At 36.8% G+C, this 17,891-nt stretch overlaps 1 protein-coding gene across 4 annotated transcripts; it reads right to left on the bottom strand.

The window, feature by feature from the left end:
* Positions 1 to 56: 56 nt before the first annotated feature.
* On the bottom strand, positions 57 to 16,196 carry LOC133861848 (K(+) efflux antiporter 5). 4 transcript variants are annotated; one of them, XM_062297665.1, is made up of 22 exons: positions 16,001 to 16,195; positions 15,660 to 15,888; positions 10,763 to 10,806; positions 10,137 to 10,204; positions 9,929 to 10,013; positions 9,787 to 9,848; positions 9,215 to 9,290; positions 8,995 to 9,069; positions 8,235 to 8,306; positions 8,025 to 8,108; positions 7,837 to 7,905; positions 7,650 to 7,727; positions 6,825 to 6,913; positions 6,511 to 6,607; positions 6,372 to 6,425; positions 4,042 to 4,137; positions 3,501 to 3,689; positions 3,330 to 3,407; positions 1,561 to 1,605; positions 1,386 to 1,481; positions 1,089 to 1,164; positions 57 to 472 (listed from the first exon to the last, which is right to left on the bottom strand). In XM_062297665.1, the coding sequence occupies exons 2-21, from the start codon at positions 15,886 to 15,888 to the stop codon at positions 1,120 to 1,122; spliced, it is 1,731 nt and encodes a 576-aa protein (XP_062153649.1). In that variant the 5' UTR covers positions 16,001 to 16,195; the 3' UTR covers positions 57 to 472; positions 1,089 to 1,119. The 4 variants fall into 4 exon arrangements, with proteins under 4 accessions (XP_062153649.1, XP_062153650.1, XP_062153647.1 ...); XM_062297666.1 differs by having other exon boundaries at positions 1,120 to 1,164; positions 15,660 to 16,196; XM_062297663.1 differs by having other exon boundaries at positions 15,660 to 16,195.
* Between the last annotated feature and the right edge of the window lie 1,695 nt (positions 16,197 to 17,891).

The following is a 17,891-nucleotide window of genomic DNA, read 5'->3' as shown; positions in this document are numbered from 1 at the left end:
TACAGAAGCAAAGGTTTTTTTTTTTTTTTTTTTTTTTTAATAACATGCTATACAGCTAAGAAAAATTAATTATGTTTCATTTAAGTCGAAAATGCTTTTAAAGCTGTTTCTTTGTTTCGGTTTCCTACACCATCTAATACAATACAAATCATAACTAATCAGAATTATACATGGTCTGACTTTGTAAAAGCAGCAATATGGATATCGATCAGGTCATTGACTAGCAGGAGCCACGTGTAGGACCTAAAAGAATTCCTATATACAATACACTAAGCATACAGAAAATGAATGCCTATGTACATAACTCTGAGTTGAGTTTCAGGGGAATGAATATACTCACGAGTCACGAGCCAGCCGAAACTTCAAAAATGGAATTGGCAGTAGAACCAATACATCCTATGACTACAGACTACGAGAACGTGGAAGGTCACAATGATCTGTTATGCACTTCAATCATCATGGAAGCTTTCTCCTGTAAAAATAGAAATTGTATGTTTTGTTTCCCACGTAAGATTAAGAAATAATAAAAAAAATAAAAAAGGAAGAAGAAGATAAAAGATTAAGCATTATGTATGTTTTACCAAGGTTCCGCATCTAGCAACACTATATGTGATTGTGTAACGACTAAGGAAAAAGCGCTAGTTACATCAGAACCATCTAGTAACACTAGACAATGTGGAATTAGAACACCGCATGACGTGCCCCTGACGAGGACGTCAAGGGTTTAAGATGGAGAGTTTCTAATACCTTTGTCCCACATTAGAAAGACGAAGAGTAGGCCACATAGAGTAGGTGGTTGATAAAAGATAGCCGTAAGTCCTAAGTCCTATATTGCCTAATTAATATGTGAAACTGAGCTTTATAAAGGATTCTAAGGAAATTCTAAATTGACTAGTCTTTTTGGAGTAACAGAACAGATGTGGCTAGCGTTTTCTCCGAGTCGTTACAGACTGATCCATTTTAAGCATTATGCATCTTTACAATCCAGATTCAAGATAAAAAGTTTTTCCCCAAAAGTCCACTAGGAAGAATGCAAGAAGAAAAAGAAGGAATACGACTATATTTAAAAATTTTAGTAGGGTTATAACTTGTATCTCGTATAGACAAAGACGACGGCACCTATAGAATGCTTTCCCCATAGCTTTTAAACTTTGCAATCTGAATCTGCATTCACAATTTCAGACAAACATTTCTATATTGGTACAAAATACTTCAAGATGCATCAAACAGTATCCTCCTAATATATATGCAGCCAAAAGGTGCAGCGTAAAAAGTAGGGGAGTAAATACTGCACAGGAAGAGCTGTACAATGTAGTACTACTCAATCCTTGCAGGTGTATGTACTTAATTGTGTGTGTTTGTGTGTCGGAGAGGGAGAGAGATACCTCATTCTGTGTGTCGCTCTCGGGGGGGAACCAGTGCATGAGAACGCCCAAGTTCATTACAGCAGGTATCAGTTTAAATAGGAGAGGAGTTGTTACCTGTACATAATCAGCTACAAGGATAAATATTTCAAGAGAAGAAGAAAATAAATTTAAGTTTCAACTTAAAGAAACTTACCAGACTAAGAGCAGTTGTTCCAAGAAGAAGAAGATACATCTTCCCCTGCGTTACAAAAATTTTAATTATCAACATCAAAAAAGAAAAAAGGAAAGAACCCAATAAAATTCAGTGTTATGGCGATATTGCAGATTAACTGCAAAACTGGTAAAGCTACATTACTGCAGAGTCTTACGGCAAGAGAAAAACATATTAGTCTACTTCATAAAAACTGGCACCTGACAAATGAAAATAAGCTGCTACTTTCTTGATATTGTAGGCAAACACTTATCAACTAAAACATGATCTTCTTGTGCTGCAAAGACAATTGTAGTGAAGCCTCTCCAAGTGGCCTTGCTTCATTTTTTTTTGACAACCATAAAAGCATGAACTTAGAAAGAAGGCATGCGATGCAATATCGAAATTAGTGTAAAGGTATGTGATAATTTCTCTGTTTGTCTCTTTTCAAGTGGAAATGCCAATGGAAACCAGTGGTGACCCAACTTCAATTCATTCATGTACAGCATTGACAATTGAACAAACTCTATCGGATGATCATTAATTTTAAACTCACAAAGTGCTGGAAGATGAGCAAAGCTGTGTTCAAACAGCTAATTCTGCATATATTGAGACCTCAGTTTCTAAACCAATTCAAAATGCTTATAAGATATTATATGTATAGGCCACTTAATTAGTCAAAGTTTCTAATGTCACTAAAAATACTATTTAAATTTTTCTATTACACCTTTTCTACATTTCTATTTATTTATTTTTTTTCTTTAAAAACTGCTTACAAACTAATGTACCACATCACAAGGCCAATGAACCACCCTCTCTACTGCTCAGTTAAAGGTCAAGGGTAGAAAAAGAAAAAGGAAAAAAGGTTGTATTATCTAACAAGGACATAAGTATTCTCTGTGCTGACCGCACAGCTATAATATAGTACCAAGGTATTTTTTGTATAAGTAGCATTACTTTTCTATGTTGGGGGCCAAAAGTCAAGTCTTTCCATCAATTATAATACTGAGCAGAAATTTATAAATATTGCTAACACAATTCGATCTCTACATGCATAAAATTTCTGTGTCTGTCTCTGGGCTAGAGTTCCATAGGCTCACCAATAACTTTAGTGCTCACTAGTTGCGGAGTGGACAGACAAGAAGAGCAACTCCAAAAAAGCTCAGAGAAAGTGACTGCAACTACTGTAGCTATTCTACATCAATAATATTCATTAAGTAATAAATTATCCATAATGCCATGTCATCAATGAATGCAGCTTGAAGTAAACCTATTTTATTACAAAAATCAAGTGCAACATCTGTACTATAAATTTGAGCAATGAGGTGTTCTAGTTATTGTTGGTACTGTTTTTTTTTTTGACACATTCCAATATCTCCATCCCCTGTCTGGTTTGATCTTTCAGAACAGCCAATCACTAATCAACACAATTAGGGTGCATAGTAAGTCTAAAATCAGACTGGAAGACACTTCTAGTACTTGACTTCCAAACATGACAGCCATTGAATACATTTCTTACAAAAGGAAATTCTAGGCTTAGAGAAGAACTCAACTACTGGAACAAACAAATTCCTTCACTCTGGGGAAAGAAGAGAGAGTGATCAGTATGATGGGGCCCTCTAGTAACAGTTAGAGTAACATATTCCAGTGGAGAGCAACCATGAGACAAGCCATTACCAAAAACAGGGACCAAGAAATGAAGCAAGAAAAATCAACCCCCACAGACACAAGCACAGAGAGAGAGAGAGAGAGAGAGAGAGTAGAGAGATAACCTCAACAAGATGAAGATTTGAGGCACGACTTAAGAGAACAAAAGCAAATTCCCCAATTTGTGCAAGCAAAACACCAACCTATAAAAGAATAACCAAATTTTCAAAAACAAACAATTTATGTATTTCACTTAGATCTGAAATTAACTCAACAAGCTAAGCAAGCCAACTTACAAGGAATGATGTTCTCATGCTATACCCGAAGGCCTTAGCAACAATAGCACCAACAGCTGTCTTAATGACTATAACCAGAATAACAGATGCTAGCAATATATCAACGTGGTTCCATAGGAACTGTACGTGTATGAGCATTCCAATACTTGAAAGGAAAAGAGCTGCAAATAAGTTACGAATTGGTTCAACCTACAGCATAGAAAGGCATCAAATCAGTAATGTCTCCTTATTCTTATGACAATTGATACAGGAGTTGAGTGAATTTTGCATGTGACATACAGAATGAAGCAGCCTCTTCAATCTAAATCCATCTCCATGAAGCAATTGCATTTTTCATAACTAGAGCCATTTAATTTTAAGGAGGTTCCATGCCAATCATAATTTTCTCAAATTCGTGTGCTTCATTTACCCAAGTTTAGACACTACTTAGTTTAGTTATTCAAAAACTAACATAGCACAAGAAATATAACATGAAATACCAGTAGAAATTAGTTTTAGACAAAAGCTAAATATATAAACTATAACTAACAAAAAGCAGTACCTGGTCTAAAGTATGTTGTGCAAAGTCAGTAGTAGATATCATAACACCAGCCACAAACGAACCCAACTCAAGACTAAGGCCTAGCTTATCGCTGCACTGAAAAGGTTAAAGAAGATTCAAAATATTAAAAGGAGTCGGTAATATTTAATATATGCAGCGATATCCTGCACTGGAGTCATATATTACAGCAACTCATCATCTTAACTTCGAATTAAGATAATCTAACAAGGGAGAACTAATGTACAAGTAAAACAATAGGTTTTCTTATTTTCATGTCTTTGCTTCCTCTTTTTTTGGGGAAAATTAAAACTTAACTATTTTATTTCTTATCAACATTTTTCCAGCACAAATAGTAATCTCTTATGCACAAAAATTTCCATGCTTTGGGTCCCATCATCCAAGTTCAACATGAATAAACAGAGAAGAATGAATATGCTGATATCTTTGCTCTAATACAAATCAAAACAGATGCCAAAGAAAACCATGTTCATGGTACTGCACACTGAAACACCTTTTAACTGCTCAAACCGATGCACACACATTATTGGAGTCACAACTTGATTGAAAAAAAAAATAATAATAATTCTCGAGAAGACCAGTCAGATTTCAAAATACATTTAAACAAAAGAATAGAGGAACAAAGCTTTGTTCTAGGGCGGGCCTCTTTGGTTGTGTTTTGTCAGAGAACAAAAAGAAAACTTAGAAACTTTATCTTTTCAATCCTTCTGTTTTTCCTAAACTGAAAATATAAAACAGTTTTCAGAATCCATCATCTTGATGTTCTCTGAAAACAGACTGTTTTCCAAGAATAATTCTCTGAGAACAGGTTTTGCCAACACGTTTTTGCACTGTTTTCTGCTTTTGTGAATTTAAAAACAGAAAACTATTTCTTAAACAGGAACCAAAAGGCCCTTGCACTATGAGAACCAGACAGCTTCTTTTAGTAAGTCCTATCTCCAAATGTTATGTAATGGTTTCTCTATAGAAAAAGAAAGAAAGAGAAAATTCTATAGTTAGACATATATATATATATATATATATATATATTAGGAAAAAGTACACATACCCTCCTTAAAACTATTAGACAATTTGCAACGTCTCTTCAAACTTCCAATTGAAGCAATGCCCCCCCCCCCCCCCCCCCCCCAAAAAAAAAAAAAAAAACTACCAGAAAATTGCAATGTAACCCCTCCATACCAAAAATGACAAAAATGCCCTCATAAAAAATTTAGAAAAAATACAAAAGAAATCAGAAAAATATTTTTAAAAAAAAAAAAACTGGTAACCAACGACAGTGGCCTTGAGCCCGTGGGTCTTCACTAGACCCACCTACAGTCCTGTTTTTTTTTTTTCTCAAATTTATAAGAGTGTCTTTTCGATATTTTTTAGGGATATTTTTGTCTTTTTGTGGGACAAAAGGGGTACATTGCAATTTTTTGGTAGTTTGGGGGAAACATTGCTTCAATTGAAAATTTGGAGGAGACATTACAAATTGCCTGATAGTTCGAAGGGAGTGTGTACTTTTCCTACTATATATAAGAAAAAAGGGGAAAAGAGAGGTCAAGAATCTAGAATGTTCTATCAATTTCGATGCTAGGGGAATGGGTTCTAGTCAGGACAGGGGCAAAAAGATGGGGGTTTGATGTAATTTTCTTTTTTTGGGTTTTTCGGATGTTTCCTTTTTTTTGTGTGTGTGTCCTTTTTGTATACTCCCTGTATGCTTAGGGGCGCCTTTTACGCTTTTTAATAATATTCTGTTTATTACCTATCAAAAAAATATATATATATATATACACACACACTAGTACACACATACTATGTGTATGCATATCTATAGTGAGAGCCAACTTCCAAACAGAGCAAATCATATAATAAATTAAAGTTGATGAGCAATACTATAGTTAAAGAACGCACTTCTTGCCCCAGACATTTGGCATCCATGAAAATTTCATGATACTTATTCTTATAGAGCTATTTCAAATAAACTCATAACTCTTCAACTTCAATGCTTAAATCACTTATCCTAACATTCATCAATGATCACCTTCTCTTCTACCTCAATAAAACAGATTCATCCCCTATTTTTCAGCAAATTTATCCAAAACATTTTTCCTATTCTCCAAAAACGTATGGTAACCCAAATTCAACTACCTCTACTCAGCCTCAAAATCTGGACAATAAATCAAGCAATTGAAAATTTAATGCACGTTGTACAAAAGGGATCACCACAAGCAGAATACTTATTTGTGACGGAAACAATTGAGATAAAAATGCAGCACAATGAAGAGTCACTAGACTTAATACAAGAGATAACTGTATCTGGAACTTACCCATGCAGATAATAGGCAAAAAGCCACAGCAGCAAGCTGATATAGTTCATTTGTCTGAATCACAAAAAGGGGAAACAAAATGAAGTTTACGAAGAACTACTAGTCAATCCAAAATATAGCTAATGTTTTTATAACTCACTTGGGATGATAGCTGCATCATCAGTTTTAGAAAACGAGGAACAAACGACCAAGATAATACAGATGCAGCAGCGAGATATATTGACAACACCAGCAGCCTGATGTCAAAAAAAAAAAAGGGCATATTAAATAAATATCATTTATAAGATGGTGTTGTCACAACTATCCTTTTAGTCATGCAAAAACCAACTATATTTCTTTTTCAAAATTACTTAAGCTTGACCAAAGAAAGCAAATCAAAATTGCAAGACTTCAGTAGATGACATGGGAAAGAAAAAGAGCCGCACAAGGAAAACTGCTAAGGAACAGACTTACAGCTTTCCCATTGAGATCATTCCCTGCAAAAGGCCACTGTTACCCCCCAAAACTGGGAGCAAGGCAAATAGTAAGCCAACAGCACAGTCCTGAAATAATCCAAGGTGAAGGAGTGAATACACATAAACTTTCAAAATCAAGGCTATGTTTGTTAACGATTTTGAAAAGTGTTTTTTGTGTTTTAATTTGAAAACGTTTTTGATGTTTAGAAAGTTTAGCAGTGTTTTTGGTGGGTCTACATTTGAAAAGTGTTGTCTGTGGGATACACGAAAAAATTGTTTAGTAAACTTTTTGAAAAGTGTTTTGTGTTTTCAAAGAAACAAACACTAACCCTGTTTATTTAGTAAACTTTTTGAGAAGTGTTTTGTGTTTTCAAAGAAACAAACACTAAACATGTTTCTTTTAAGAAAACATAAGCTTATTTTTTTCAAGTGTGAAGGTTGACTTCTACTTATCAAAAAAAAAAAAAAGTGTGAAGGTTGACTTCTTACTTATTCAAAAATTAAAAAAAAAATAAAAAAATAGAATGGTGGCCATGTGGCCACCCTTAGCTGCACAGGCGTGGCCACGCGATGACCTCTAACCAGGAGAGAGTTCGCCAAGTGGCCACCCCTCTCCTCTATTAGAGGTAGTTTTGAAAAGTTATTTATATTTTGTGTTTTGACAATTGTTTCGTTTGTCAAATGTTTTTAGAAAAGTGTAGTTTTGAGTTTGAAAACAGAAAAGAACTTTTGAACAGTTTAACAAACATAGCCTGCTTTCTAACTCAACATGATTTAAAGATTGATCGATTTACCATCTGATTAAAAATAGTTTACAAGATACCTGAAAAATAAGTGTCCCAATTGTAACTTGACCATGAAGAGCATTACTGCTATTCCGTTCTACCAGAAACTTTACCACCTGGTAAAGGGTAATAAAAAAAGAGCATTAAAAGCACTAAACATTTGGCAAGCAGCAACCAGGGGAAAAAAGAGAAATTTTAGTGTTAAATAATGGTCTAGAAGAATACCACTGCTGTTGATGACATCGATAAGAATGAACCAACAAATACACCCTCAGACAACTTTGCTCCACATAACTGTAATGTTAGCAGTGTTCAAGGTCAGCATCTGTTTTGACAGGAATTATATCTTGTCACTAGGAAAGAAAAAGAAAAAAACAAAAACAAAAACAGATTGGATACTCTCAGAACTATACCATGGCAGTTATGCCAGACAAGAACATAAATATGATTATCTGAAGTAAACCACCAAGAACAGCAACAGGCCCGACAACTTTTAACTGCATCAAACACAAGTGAAATTAGTGTCTCCAAAGAAATTAAAAAAAGTATTGCTACAGGACTTTCACAATAAGCTGCTGTATGATATATGGTGCATATGATTTCCAAAGCTGAGAAAAATATACCTTTGTCAAAGAAAACTCCAGCCCCAAAGCAAAAAGAAGAAAGACAACACCAAACTGTGCAAAAGTTTCAACCTGTAATTAGAGATGATGAGAACTTGTCACTATAGATCCTAGGTTGCAGGTAACATGGTAGACCAAATCATGGTACATGAAATTCCACAGAATATAATCTGACTCAACTTGACTGAGCCTATTTTAGTCAATGCAGGCTAATGTACATGAACATGGGATATTTAACTGAAACATGCGCGCCATGTGCATGCTCCTCATCTTGGTCGCTCCCTCTATCTCAAGTTCAATTAAGTTAACCATTAACACCTAGGTAGTCATGTCATATAGAGTACTGCTGGATAAGACAGCAAACTCCGTGTATTTTTGGGAAAGTTGGAAGATGTGTGGAGAAAATTTTCAGGTGTTTGATAGGTTGGCGCTTTTCCTATTCTATCGAAATTACTGTTCGAGCCCTTAGTTCAATACTGGTTTTATATAGTCAAGGGCATTTAGAGAGGCCCATTAAAGTGAATTTCTGAAAACACCATCACTGAGAAAACATTTTTTTTAGCCAAAGTTAACAGAATAAAAGTAAGAACTTCATGAAAATGCACTATCTTCCTTCAATTCTTTGAGTGAAACGTGGAAAAAGGAAAATCAATTGACCAACCCCACTGTCTCCACCCTTTATGAACTACCAGTAAATGATAATAGAACAAGCATTCTGACTTCCAGAAACAATGTTCTTGAACTATTCACAACAACATACCTGTACCATTTCGCTAATGAATTTCAGCCCCCCTGGTCCAATAAGCGAGCCGGCAAGAAGATAGCCCACAATAACCTAAAATATTTATCCAAAATAAATGAAAGAAAATATCAAAACTTGTATCACCTAAATCACCTGATGAATGGACATAAATGCAATGCAATTGAAAAAAAAGAAAAAGAAAAAGAAAAAAAGAATACAACAATTTACAAATACAAACCGGTTGCCCCAAACAGGAAAAAACAATTCCACCAATAGCAGCAGAAACTATGACAACCACCAAGTCTGAGATCAATCTGCCAGAATGTAAAACAGAACTAATAAGGCATAAATCTAAGGCAGTACATAAATCAAATTAAACAACTTCAATCATGGTTTTCAAGAACTATACACCCCAGAAACAAACAGATTGTAATTCCAACATCTAGGGTCAGTTTGGAGGAAAGCCATATTTGAGAAATGCTATTACCTAGAGAACACAAAATTTGTGCATAGACAAATTAAAACACTAACGTCCATCTGCAATGGCCAACTCCAGCTTTTCAAATGACATTTTTTTTTTCCTGAAAATACAGAAATCAGAGAAGGTGTTTGATTTTAAAAACTAATTTTCATTCCCCATGTTTTCGAAACACTGCCATTTAAAAATAAAAACAAAACCAAATAGGGCAAGCTTTTACCAACTTTGAATTCATTTAAGAAACAGTTAAAATCCATTTTTTGAGTCATAAACCAGACAGGCCCTAAATTTTTCATGTGTTATAAACAGGACAAAAGATATGAAAGATTTACCTCAAATCTACTTGAAGAACTGGATATTTCGATTTCTTGTTTGACATCACAAAGACATTGTCCTACCATCAAGTAAGAGAAGTTAGTGTGGATGAAATTCAAAGCATGAATAGCTATGAATCTCCCAAAAGATTTGGCGCACCTTTTTGTCAATCAAGGTAGTCATGTCATCAGTATCTTCATTCTCTATGGAAAAAACATCTTGGAACTGGAATGACCTTGTGCCACTGATAAACAAAACAAGTGAAAAAGTGTCTTGTTTCTATAATAATAAAATGGAAAATATACATTCAACAAATTTTAAGAATGCAATCACATTAGCAACAGATATATTTTACACATTCCCATACTTTGCTTCTTGTGTATCATTTCTCTTGGTCTTCTCATGAGTGATTTTAGCCACAGTCTCCAGTACAGCCTGTGAAACATAATCAAGACACATCTTTACATAGATAACATAATCACGAGTGGTGCAAGAGCCAAAGTATTCAACCGGGAAACAAATATCACCCAAATTTTGTTCTATCATGTGTGATTTCTTAAAAAACCTAACATAGCCTATGAAGAAGCCAAGCTCTCTCATGAAATTTAGACGAAGCAATGATCAGCCACATTGTGGACTAGTGGTTTGGGAAGCATGACTTAAGGCATATACAAAAGTCAGATCCCAACCAAAGTTTATTTTATTCATTCATTCATTTATTCAAGTTACTGACATGCTGCATCACAAGGGAACATGTGCAGCCGCCTTTATATGACAGCTCAAGCCAAAACCAATCTGAAATTTTTTAAAAGAAAATAATCCAGAAAAAAAGGGGTCATAGTTTGATTTTTTTTTTACTTTTTTTTTTTTGTTCTTTTCAGAAATAAATCCATAGATCACAGAAAAGATTGCACTACCCTATTACATTAGTGGAAAATCATGCCAATTATTGCAGTATGTCCGATACATCTTAAAGGAAAAAACCAAACCTACTTGTTGATCGGCTACACTGCTGTTGAAGCTGCTTCCATCAGATCCTAGTAAAGTGAAAAGCAGAATGATATCAAAACAGCATTAAACGAAAGATCAAACACGAAGGAATAAAATGTGAGAACATTTGTGGTCAAGATGCAATCAATACTAGGAGTCCAAATTTTAAGCAAATAGACAAGCATATTACCACAGTACTGAAGAGCAGGATTGGATGAAATACATGACATTCTCCAGAATATATGAAAAATTGCATATATTGAAAAGAAAGTGACGGAAAATTTGCTTCATCTCATGGCCAAACAAAAGAAGTCAAAGAAACATCACATTCTGACATGGAGAAAGACAGTCAATAATAAATTCCAAGAACACAGAAATAGAGAAAAGCCAAAGTGTACTTTTTATATATGTTTCTCTAAACACATCTAGAGACTAGCCAGTCTTTAATAACCGTCAGGTTTTATCAACTGGATAATTCACAGGTATTAAGTCATTAAATAAAACACAGGAACTATGGCTGTCACGATAATTCGGAATTAGTGTAGTCATGTTTTGACACACTAGTCAAGCTAACAAGATCCTATATCTTTCCCAGTGAAAATGTATCCTATAACTCTTACTCTATAAAAAACTTCCAAGACTTTGAAGTAGTCTTTTACCATTCTTTTTATTTTTTTTCCCTTTACTTTTCTTTTCTTACCACCAATAAGTGCTTAACTTGTTGGCTTTTGAATCTATCATCTTAATCTTTAAAGCCCAAAAGAATCTGATATAAGGGTATCTTATTGTTGATTTTTTTTTTTTTTTTTTTAATTTTTAATAAAACAGATAAGGACCACAAAAATCAAGGCCCAATCACATATCATCCATAAAAATGACCCCAACCCTAAAGGCTTATTAAAGTTAAATCAGAAAGAGAAAAAAAAGAAAAAGAAAAAGAAAAAAAAAGGGGAATTTCTTCAGGCAATGCAAATAGCCCCAAAAGGAGTATGACACCTCAATTCCTTGAAAGGCACAACTGATAAGCTCCTACCAGAAACTTCACATTAGACATGGAGGCAAAGTTTTCCAGGCCAAAAGCTTTTCTCTCTATTCCCCCGCCCCTCTATTTAGAGGAAGAGCATCATCAAACTCTGTTCAACCAAGAGCCAAAAGTGGAAGGTAGATGGTATTCAATACTAATCTTGTGAATAGAAAGCTTAGTCCCCCACGGGGGTTCGTTACTGTGTGGCTACATTTCGTCAAAAATGTGATCATTCTCTGGGTCGGACGTTTGGGTTCTGGGTGTTTTATGAGATGGAGTTAAGGTTTATCGTGGAGTCGAAGACTTTTGTCTTCTCGGTTCTGGAAGGGGCGTCGATGCTGAGGGTGGGGGAGAAGAGAAAAGGCTTCTCCGGCAAAATCTTCATTAGTTCTCCTTGCTCTGAGTGGTTGGCTTCAACTTTGGAGCTTCTTGTGGATTTTCCGGAAGATCAAGATTTCATCAAATCTTTCAGGGAAGATTCGAGAGTCTTGATTGCTCGAAGAGGGTGTAACCAAGCCGGCCGTTTCTTAGAGGCAGCTTCTTTCGGGATGGGTGGCCGGAAAGGTTTTATTCTGATCCCTGAGGGACGTGGAGGGTGGGGTTGGATCAAATTCTCCGAAGAGCTGAGGAAGATCGCTGTTTCCGTTTCTGCTTCAATGGGCGGGGGGGATGGGTTCTTGCAGGAGTCGGTGGAGATTAAGGGGAAGAAAGTAGAGGCTTGGCCAGGTTTGGTTCCTGTCACGAAGGGGCCCTCCTTTGTGGAGGTGTTGAAGACAGGTTCGGCCGCTGGCATGAAGAAGGCGCCTTTCGTGGGGGGTCGTTTGTCTGGGAGAATGGTTACGCCAGTGTGTGAGCTTGACCTTCTTCCGACGGTGAGGGTGATAGTTGCAGATCGGAGGTCGGCGTTGGACTGTTCTACCTTGGAGTCTCCTTCGTTAGATCTGTTGGGTAAGGACCAACCTCATCGTTCGATGGGTAAGACTTTGTTTCCACATGCGAGTTTGAAATTTGAAATTTCAAAGTTGCGCACGTGGAGTAAGCGGGTCATAGGTTTCAACTTGGATTTGGGCTGGGCTGTAAAGAAGATTCTGGGCCGGCTTGCAAGAATCGGACGGAGTCGAAAGGGATTGCGTTTGGGTCGCTTCCTGAGTAAACATAATTCCTTACGGACGTCGAGCTTCTCACCGGAGACGACGCTGGTGACTTCCTCTGGGCCGTGCGATCTCATTCCGTCGGAGTCTCCCGTTGAGATTCCCTTGTGCGAAGATAGAACTGGGGGTGGGTTGTCTATGGTTAAGTCGGTTCCTTTGTTCGTCTTCCCTCCTCTGCCGACTGTGAAGACGATGTCGCCGGCGACTTTGCCTCCGGCGTCGACTGGGCTTCTGTGTGGGACAGAACTCTCCGACCCTTCTGTTCCTTCGCATTTAGGGGATTCTGCGTTGGGGAAGAAGGTTCGTTCCTTCCCTTCCCCCTTGATGCCTAGTCGACCATTTCAGCAATACGGAGGGCTAGGGAGCTCAGGGCAGGGCGTTCAGTGGTCTGGAATGATGGGCTTCTGGCTGACTCTTTGGAAGCCTCAAAGCTGTCCGCAGATCCTGTCCTTCTTAAGGTTACGGGTGGAGAGGCTTGTGCGAAAAAGAAGACAGAATTTCCAACAAAAAAGGATCTGTTTAGGAAGGGTTTTCTTAATCTTCCCCCGAGTGTTCCTGTCCCTCCCGTTGTGCTGCGGGAGGTCAAGAAGGTCGGGGTGGTACGACCTTCCTCTCCTTCGAGTGGCTGCTTCTCCCCTTGCTCCATTGAAAGAACTGGATTCTTCGGTTTTGATCACAACGGAGAGATTGTGGATTGGGAGGAGGAAGATGACTTTTGGGATGGATCGCCATTGGATTGGGCATTGGAAGGGGCTTTTGGGGAGGAGGCCTTGGCAATTAGGGAAGCCATGGAAGAAGATTTTCAGCGGGAGAAGATGATGGCGCGCCAAAAGTCTAAAGGGAAAAGGGAGCTACTAAATTTGCATAGCTCAATCGATTATGGTGATGCTAAAGTTCCTTCTAGGAGTAGGAAAGGCAAGGCACACATGATGTAGGTTTGTGTGCTTTGGTGGGTGGGTGGTGGTTTTTTTTTTGTTCTTAGTTGGTTTTTTAGTCTGGGGTTTTTCTTCGTTTTCGAGGGGTTCAGGTTTTGTTGGTTCTATTGGGTTTTAGCGGGTTAGCTTTGGTTGTTTCTATGTATACTTCCTGTGTATTTAGGGGCGCCTTACGCTTTTTTTAATAAAGTATTCTTACCTATCAAAAAAAAAAGCTTAGTCCCCCACAAAGCTCACCCATTGAACTCATTCCAAATACACCAAATCACACCTAATGGCACTGCCGCACTGTCTTCCAAGCAACATATGCCTCACCTTGCTAAATGCCCCTCACCAACACTCCAAAAGCTTCATACTAGATCAATTCCCACGTCAGACCCTCTAGGACAAACATAGATCCAGACGCACAGCAAAGAACATGAAAAAAAGACATAAAATTTCCCTAGCTACCAGAAGTTGAAGAATGTGGTCACTGATTCCCTATCTCTTTTATACAGCACCTTTTGGGGACAGATTGTCAACCATGAAATTGTTTAAAACACGGCTGGATTGAACTACATCCTCCCTCCCCGATGAGGAACTTCAGATATGACTTCACATTGAACTTCTTCCTACTAGTGGTGCCACGCCATAAAAGCCCCCCCCCAAGTCCTCACATTACACCCTCTCTAAAGTATTGGATAAATGATGCATCAACTCTGCCTTCCAATCTCCATACCAACTATTAACCACAGCAGTGCACCACCCACCTCTCCCAACTCCATATGGTGCACTCAGTGACTATCTCCGAAGATACTGCCAGTTCGGAGTGAACTCCATAACTGCTAGCCTAATAATGCTACTATAAACTTGAATGTAAACGTGTTTGAAAGTGCCATCTGCTTCTGTTATCGCACATTCAGCCATATATCTATCTGATCAGTTTCTTTGGGGCTATACTGCTGTCTCTTTGGTGCCACTTTTGCTGTCATTCCATAAAAATCTATCTAAGCTGTTGAACCAAACTCATATCGGACTTTTGATTTCCGGATTTTTCTCAAATCCTTCTATAGTATAAAGGTTCAGCAATTTTATTTGGGAATTGTCCAAGGCCTCTCTTTGACCCTGTTTGGTGGGGCTCTTTGTGGCTTCTCCAGGGTTGCTTCAGCTTTTAAAATAGACAAACTATTTGCAGCCTGTTTAACGGGCTTTTTCTTTTCCTCTTTTGTAGTGCGGCTTGGGCTTTTTAGGCGGCTTTTGAGAAGGCCAGCTGCTCGAAACAACTACAGCTTCAAAAGCCACACCCCTACCAAATTGACCCTTAATCAACATTTCAGATTATTCAACTTGAATCACAAAAGATTAGAGATTAAAGTTTGGAGGCTTATACACCTGTTATAAGCCGTTTTGAGGTCAGGAATCATTTAAGTCACCCTGGTTGGTTGTTTTACAATTCTACAAGTTTGATTAATTTGCGGCTTCCTCTACATGGTATTTTTCATTTCAGTAAGCAATGTACCATCTTAGTCGCAACAAACCGTCTCAATAATTTTATGCTAAACCTAATGCCGTGTTTGGTTGCTGACAAAAAGAACAGAGAATCCTTTTTCTTAAGGCATCTCTCTTGCTTCCGGACACGCTCAAACGACAGCATCCACCCTAATACAACCATTTTTAATTTCACTTAAATTAACTTATTATTCCAGATTTCGAAATTTTTTCCCTGAATTTTCTCCCCAGCCAAACAAAGCTCGAAAATGCAAAACCTAAAAAATTACGAGAAACGAAACTTGAGATCCCGAAACCCTGACCTTCAGGCTGATCATTCTCGGAGAACTCCTTCTCGAGGACCCGATCAAACATTTGGGCTATGCTTCCGTCGCTGGAATCCGGTGCGGACGAGTTCAACAAGTTCCCGTAGAACCTCTCCCTCATTTCCTTGTCAGATCTCACGGGATTGCAATTCCTCGCGTAAATCAAAATCACCACAATGCAGTACCAGAATCCAAGCGTCCCTCGCTTCTTTGCAAAAACCGCCATCTATAATGAAACACGATTAATTTAATAATTCCTCAAAAATGAGAGATAGAGAGAGCTCTGGTAAAGAATTCAATTCAATGCAGGAGTCGGAGAGAAGCTGGAAGAGAGAAACTTTGAAAGGATTTGGGTTTTGCTTCGGATCGAAGAGGTGAAAGAGTGCTTTTGAAGCTTGTTCTTAATTGGGATTTAATTGCCCGGGAGCGGGATTATTGTCAAAATGGTTGGTTAGCTTCGAAGGACTTCGTTTCGCAATTCGCAGTGTGTTTCTGGAGGAAGGGTGGTAGTAGTGGGTCCACACGTGTGCTACTAATTTGTTGGGTTCTGATTTTATCAAAATATACGATTACAGGATTATACAGATTAATACTAATTCGAGACATTTAATTAAAAGTACTCAGACTAATCGGCCCAAGCTTGCTAATTTAGTATCTCGTATCAAAAATTGTTCTCTTCTATATTGGGTATCGGGTACAGATCGTATCAATACATGAGTATAAATATTAAATATTATATAGGTCAACATTAATCTGACTCATATAATTAAGGGATAATTATATAATTTATATCACTGGTCCTTGGGGTTGATATAAATTACAAATCACTCAATGTGACACAAAAAGTTTATGGAAGGTCTCTCTAATAAACTATAATTACGAATACTAACTGAACTCGTTTTCCATCCACCATTCTATTAATTTGCCACGTCATACCTAATAGGAAATCGACACGTGGCTACACTAGGCCTAGGAGAGGCCGTGCGCCACCCTCAGACGTGGTCAGGCCACTCTCGGTAGCTACCCATTTGTTATTTTCTATTTTTATTTTTTTTTCAAATATATATATTTTAAGTTTTATTTATTTATATTTTTTTTATTATAATAGACACTTGTCGATTTTTTATTAGGTATAACGCGGCAAAAACTAATAGAATATGTTAACTTAGTGGACGGAAAACGGGTTCAGGGAGTGATCCGTAATTATAGTTTACCATATGGACTTTTCATGAACTTTTTGTACAACAGAGAGTAATTTGTAATTTATAATTTAGGCTAACCATATAGACCAATGGTGCAATTATCTCTTTAATTAAACGGAACATATCCTTCGGCCCTGACTAACTAATTTTTTGTTGAGTTCTTGTCACGTTTACAAATTATGTTAAAAATTGCAAGTCCTAATAATTTGTTGAAGTCGGTTGCATTTGATGTTCAAGACCAGAAACAATTAATTAAGACCAATTTTATTTTGTTATATTTAACATTATACATGTCATCACGTTATTTAAACATTTTAAATAATGTAACAATAGATTTATCATGTCGTCAAATACACAATTTGATATATATAATTTAAACCAAAAAATAGTTTCTATCTATTTCACAATAATTGTGATCCATTAATTAATGGGTGCAAGATTATTCATTGGACAGGAATTAATTTCTAAAAACCAGTCTAATAAAGTGACGGACATTTTTAAAACACGTGTCATTTTATTAGATTAATTTGTAAGAATTAATTACATATCAATTTGTAACTAATTTCTTAATTTCCTTATTGTTTCCAAGTGTTGGCTCATATAAAATATACGGGAATGAGTATTTCTTTTGAGGCCCGGGCTAACTTTGAAGATGAATATTTTTGGATTTTCATTTTTGCTTTGGACTACTAGACTAGTTTATATTTAGGGGTTAACTTCATTACCATTTTAATATTCTAGACTTCATATATATTTTAAATTTGTCAATGGCTTCTAATGTGAGCATTTTTCAAGTGTTGAAATATATAAGCATGTTAAATGATACATTGTTTCAAATGCATGAGAATCAAGTTATACATTCATTTTCTATTTTTAATCTTTAGGTAAGATTAAGGTACAAATCTAGTCTTCATCCAATGCATACAACACATTGGTACAACAATCAATGTGTTGTATGCACCTTCTCATCACAATAGGTCATATTCACTATTATGGACTAGAGCGGTATCCATAATACCCGCAGTGT

The sequence above is a fragment of the Alnus glutinosa genome, chromosome 2, assembly GCF_958979055.1.
Source record: "Alnus glutinosa chromosome 2, dhAlnGlut1.1, whole genome shotgun sequence".
Taxonomy (NCBI): domain Eukaryota; kingdom Viridiplantae; phylum Streptophyta; class Magnoliopsida; order Fagales; family Betulaceae; genus Alnus; species Alnus glutinosa.
This window is presented reverse-complemented; position numbering and strand designations above follow the sequence as displayed.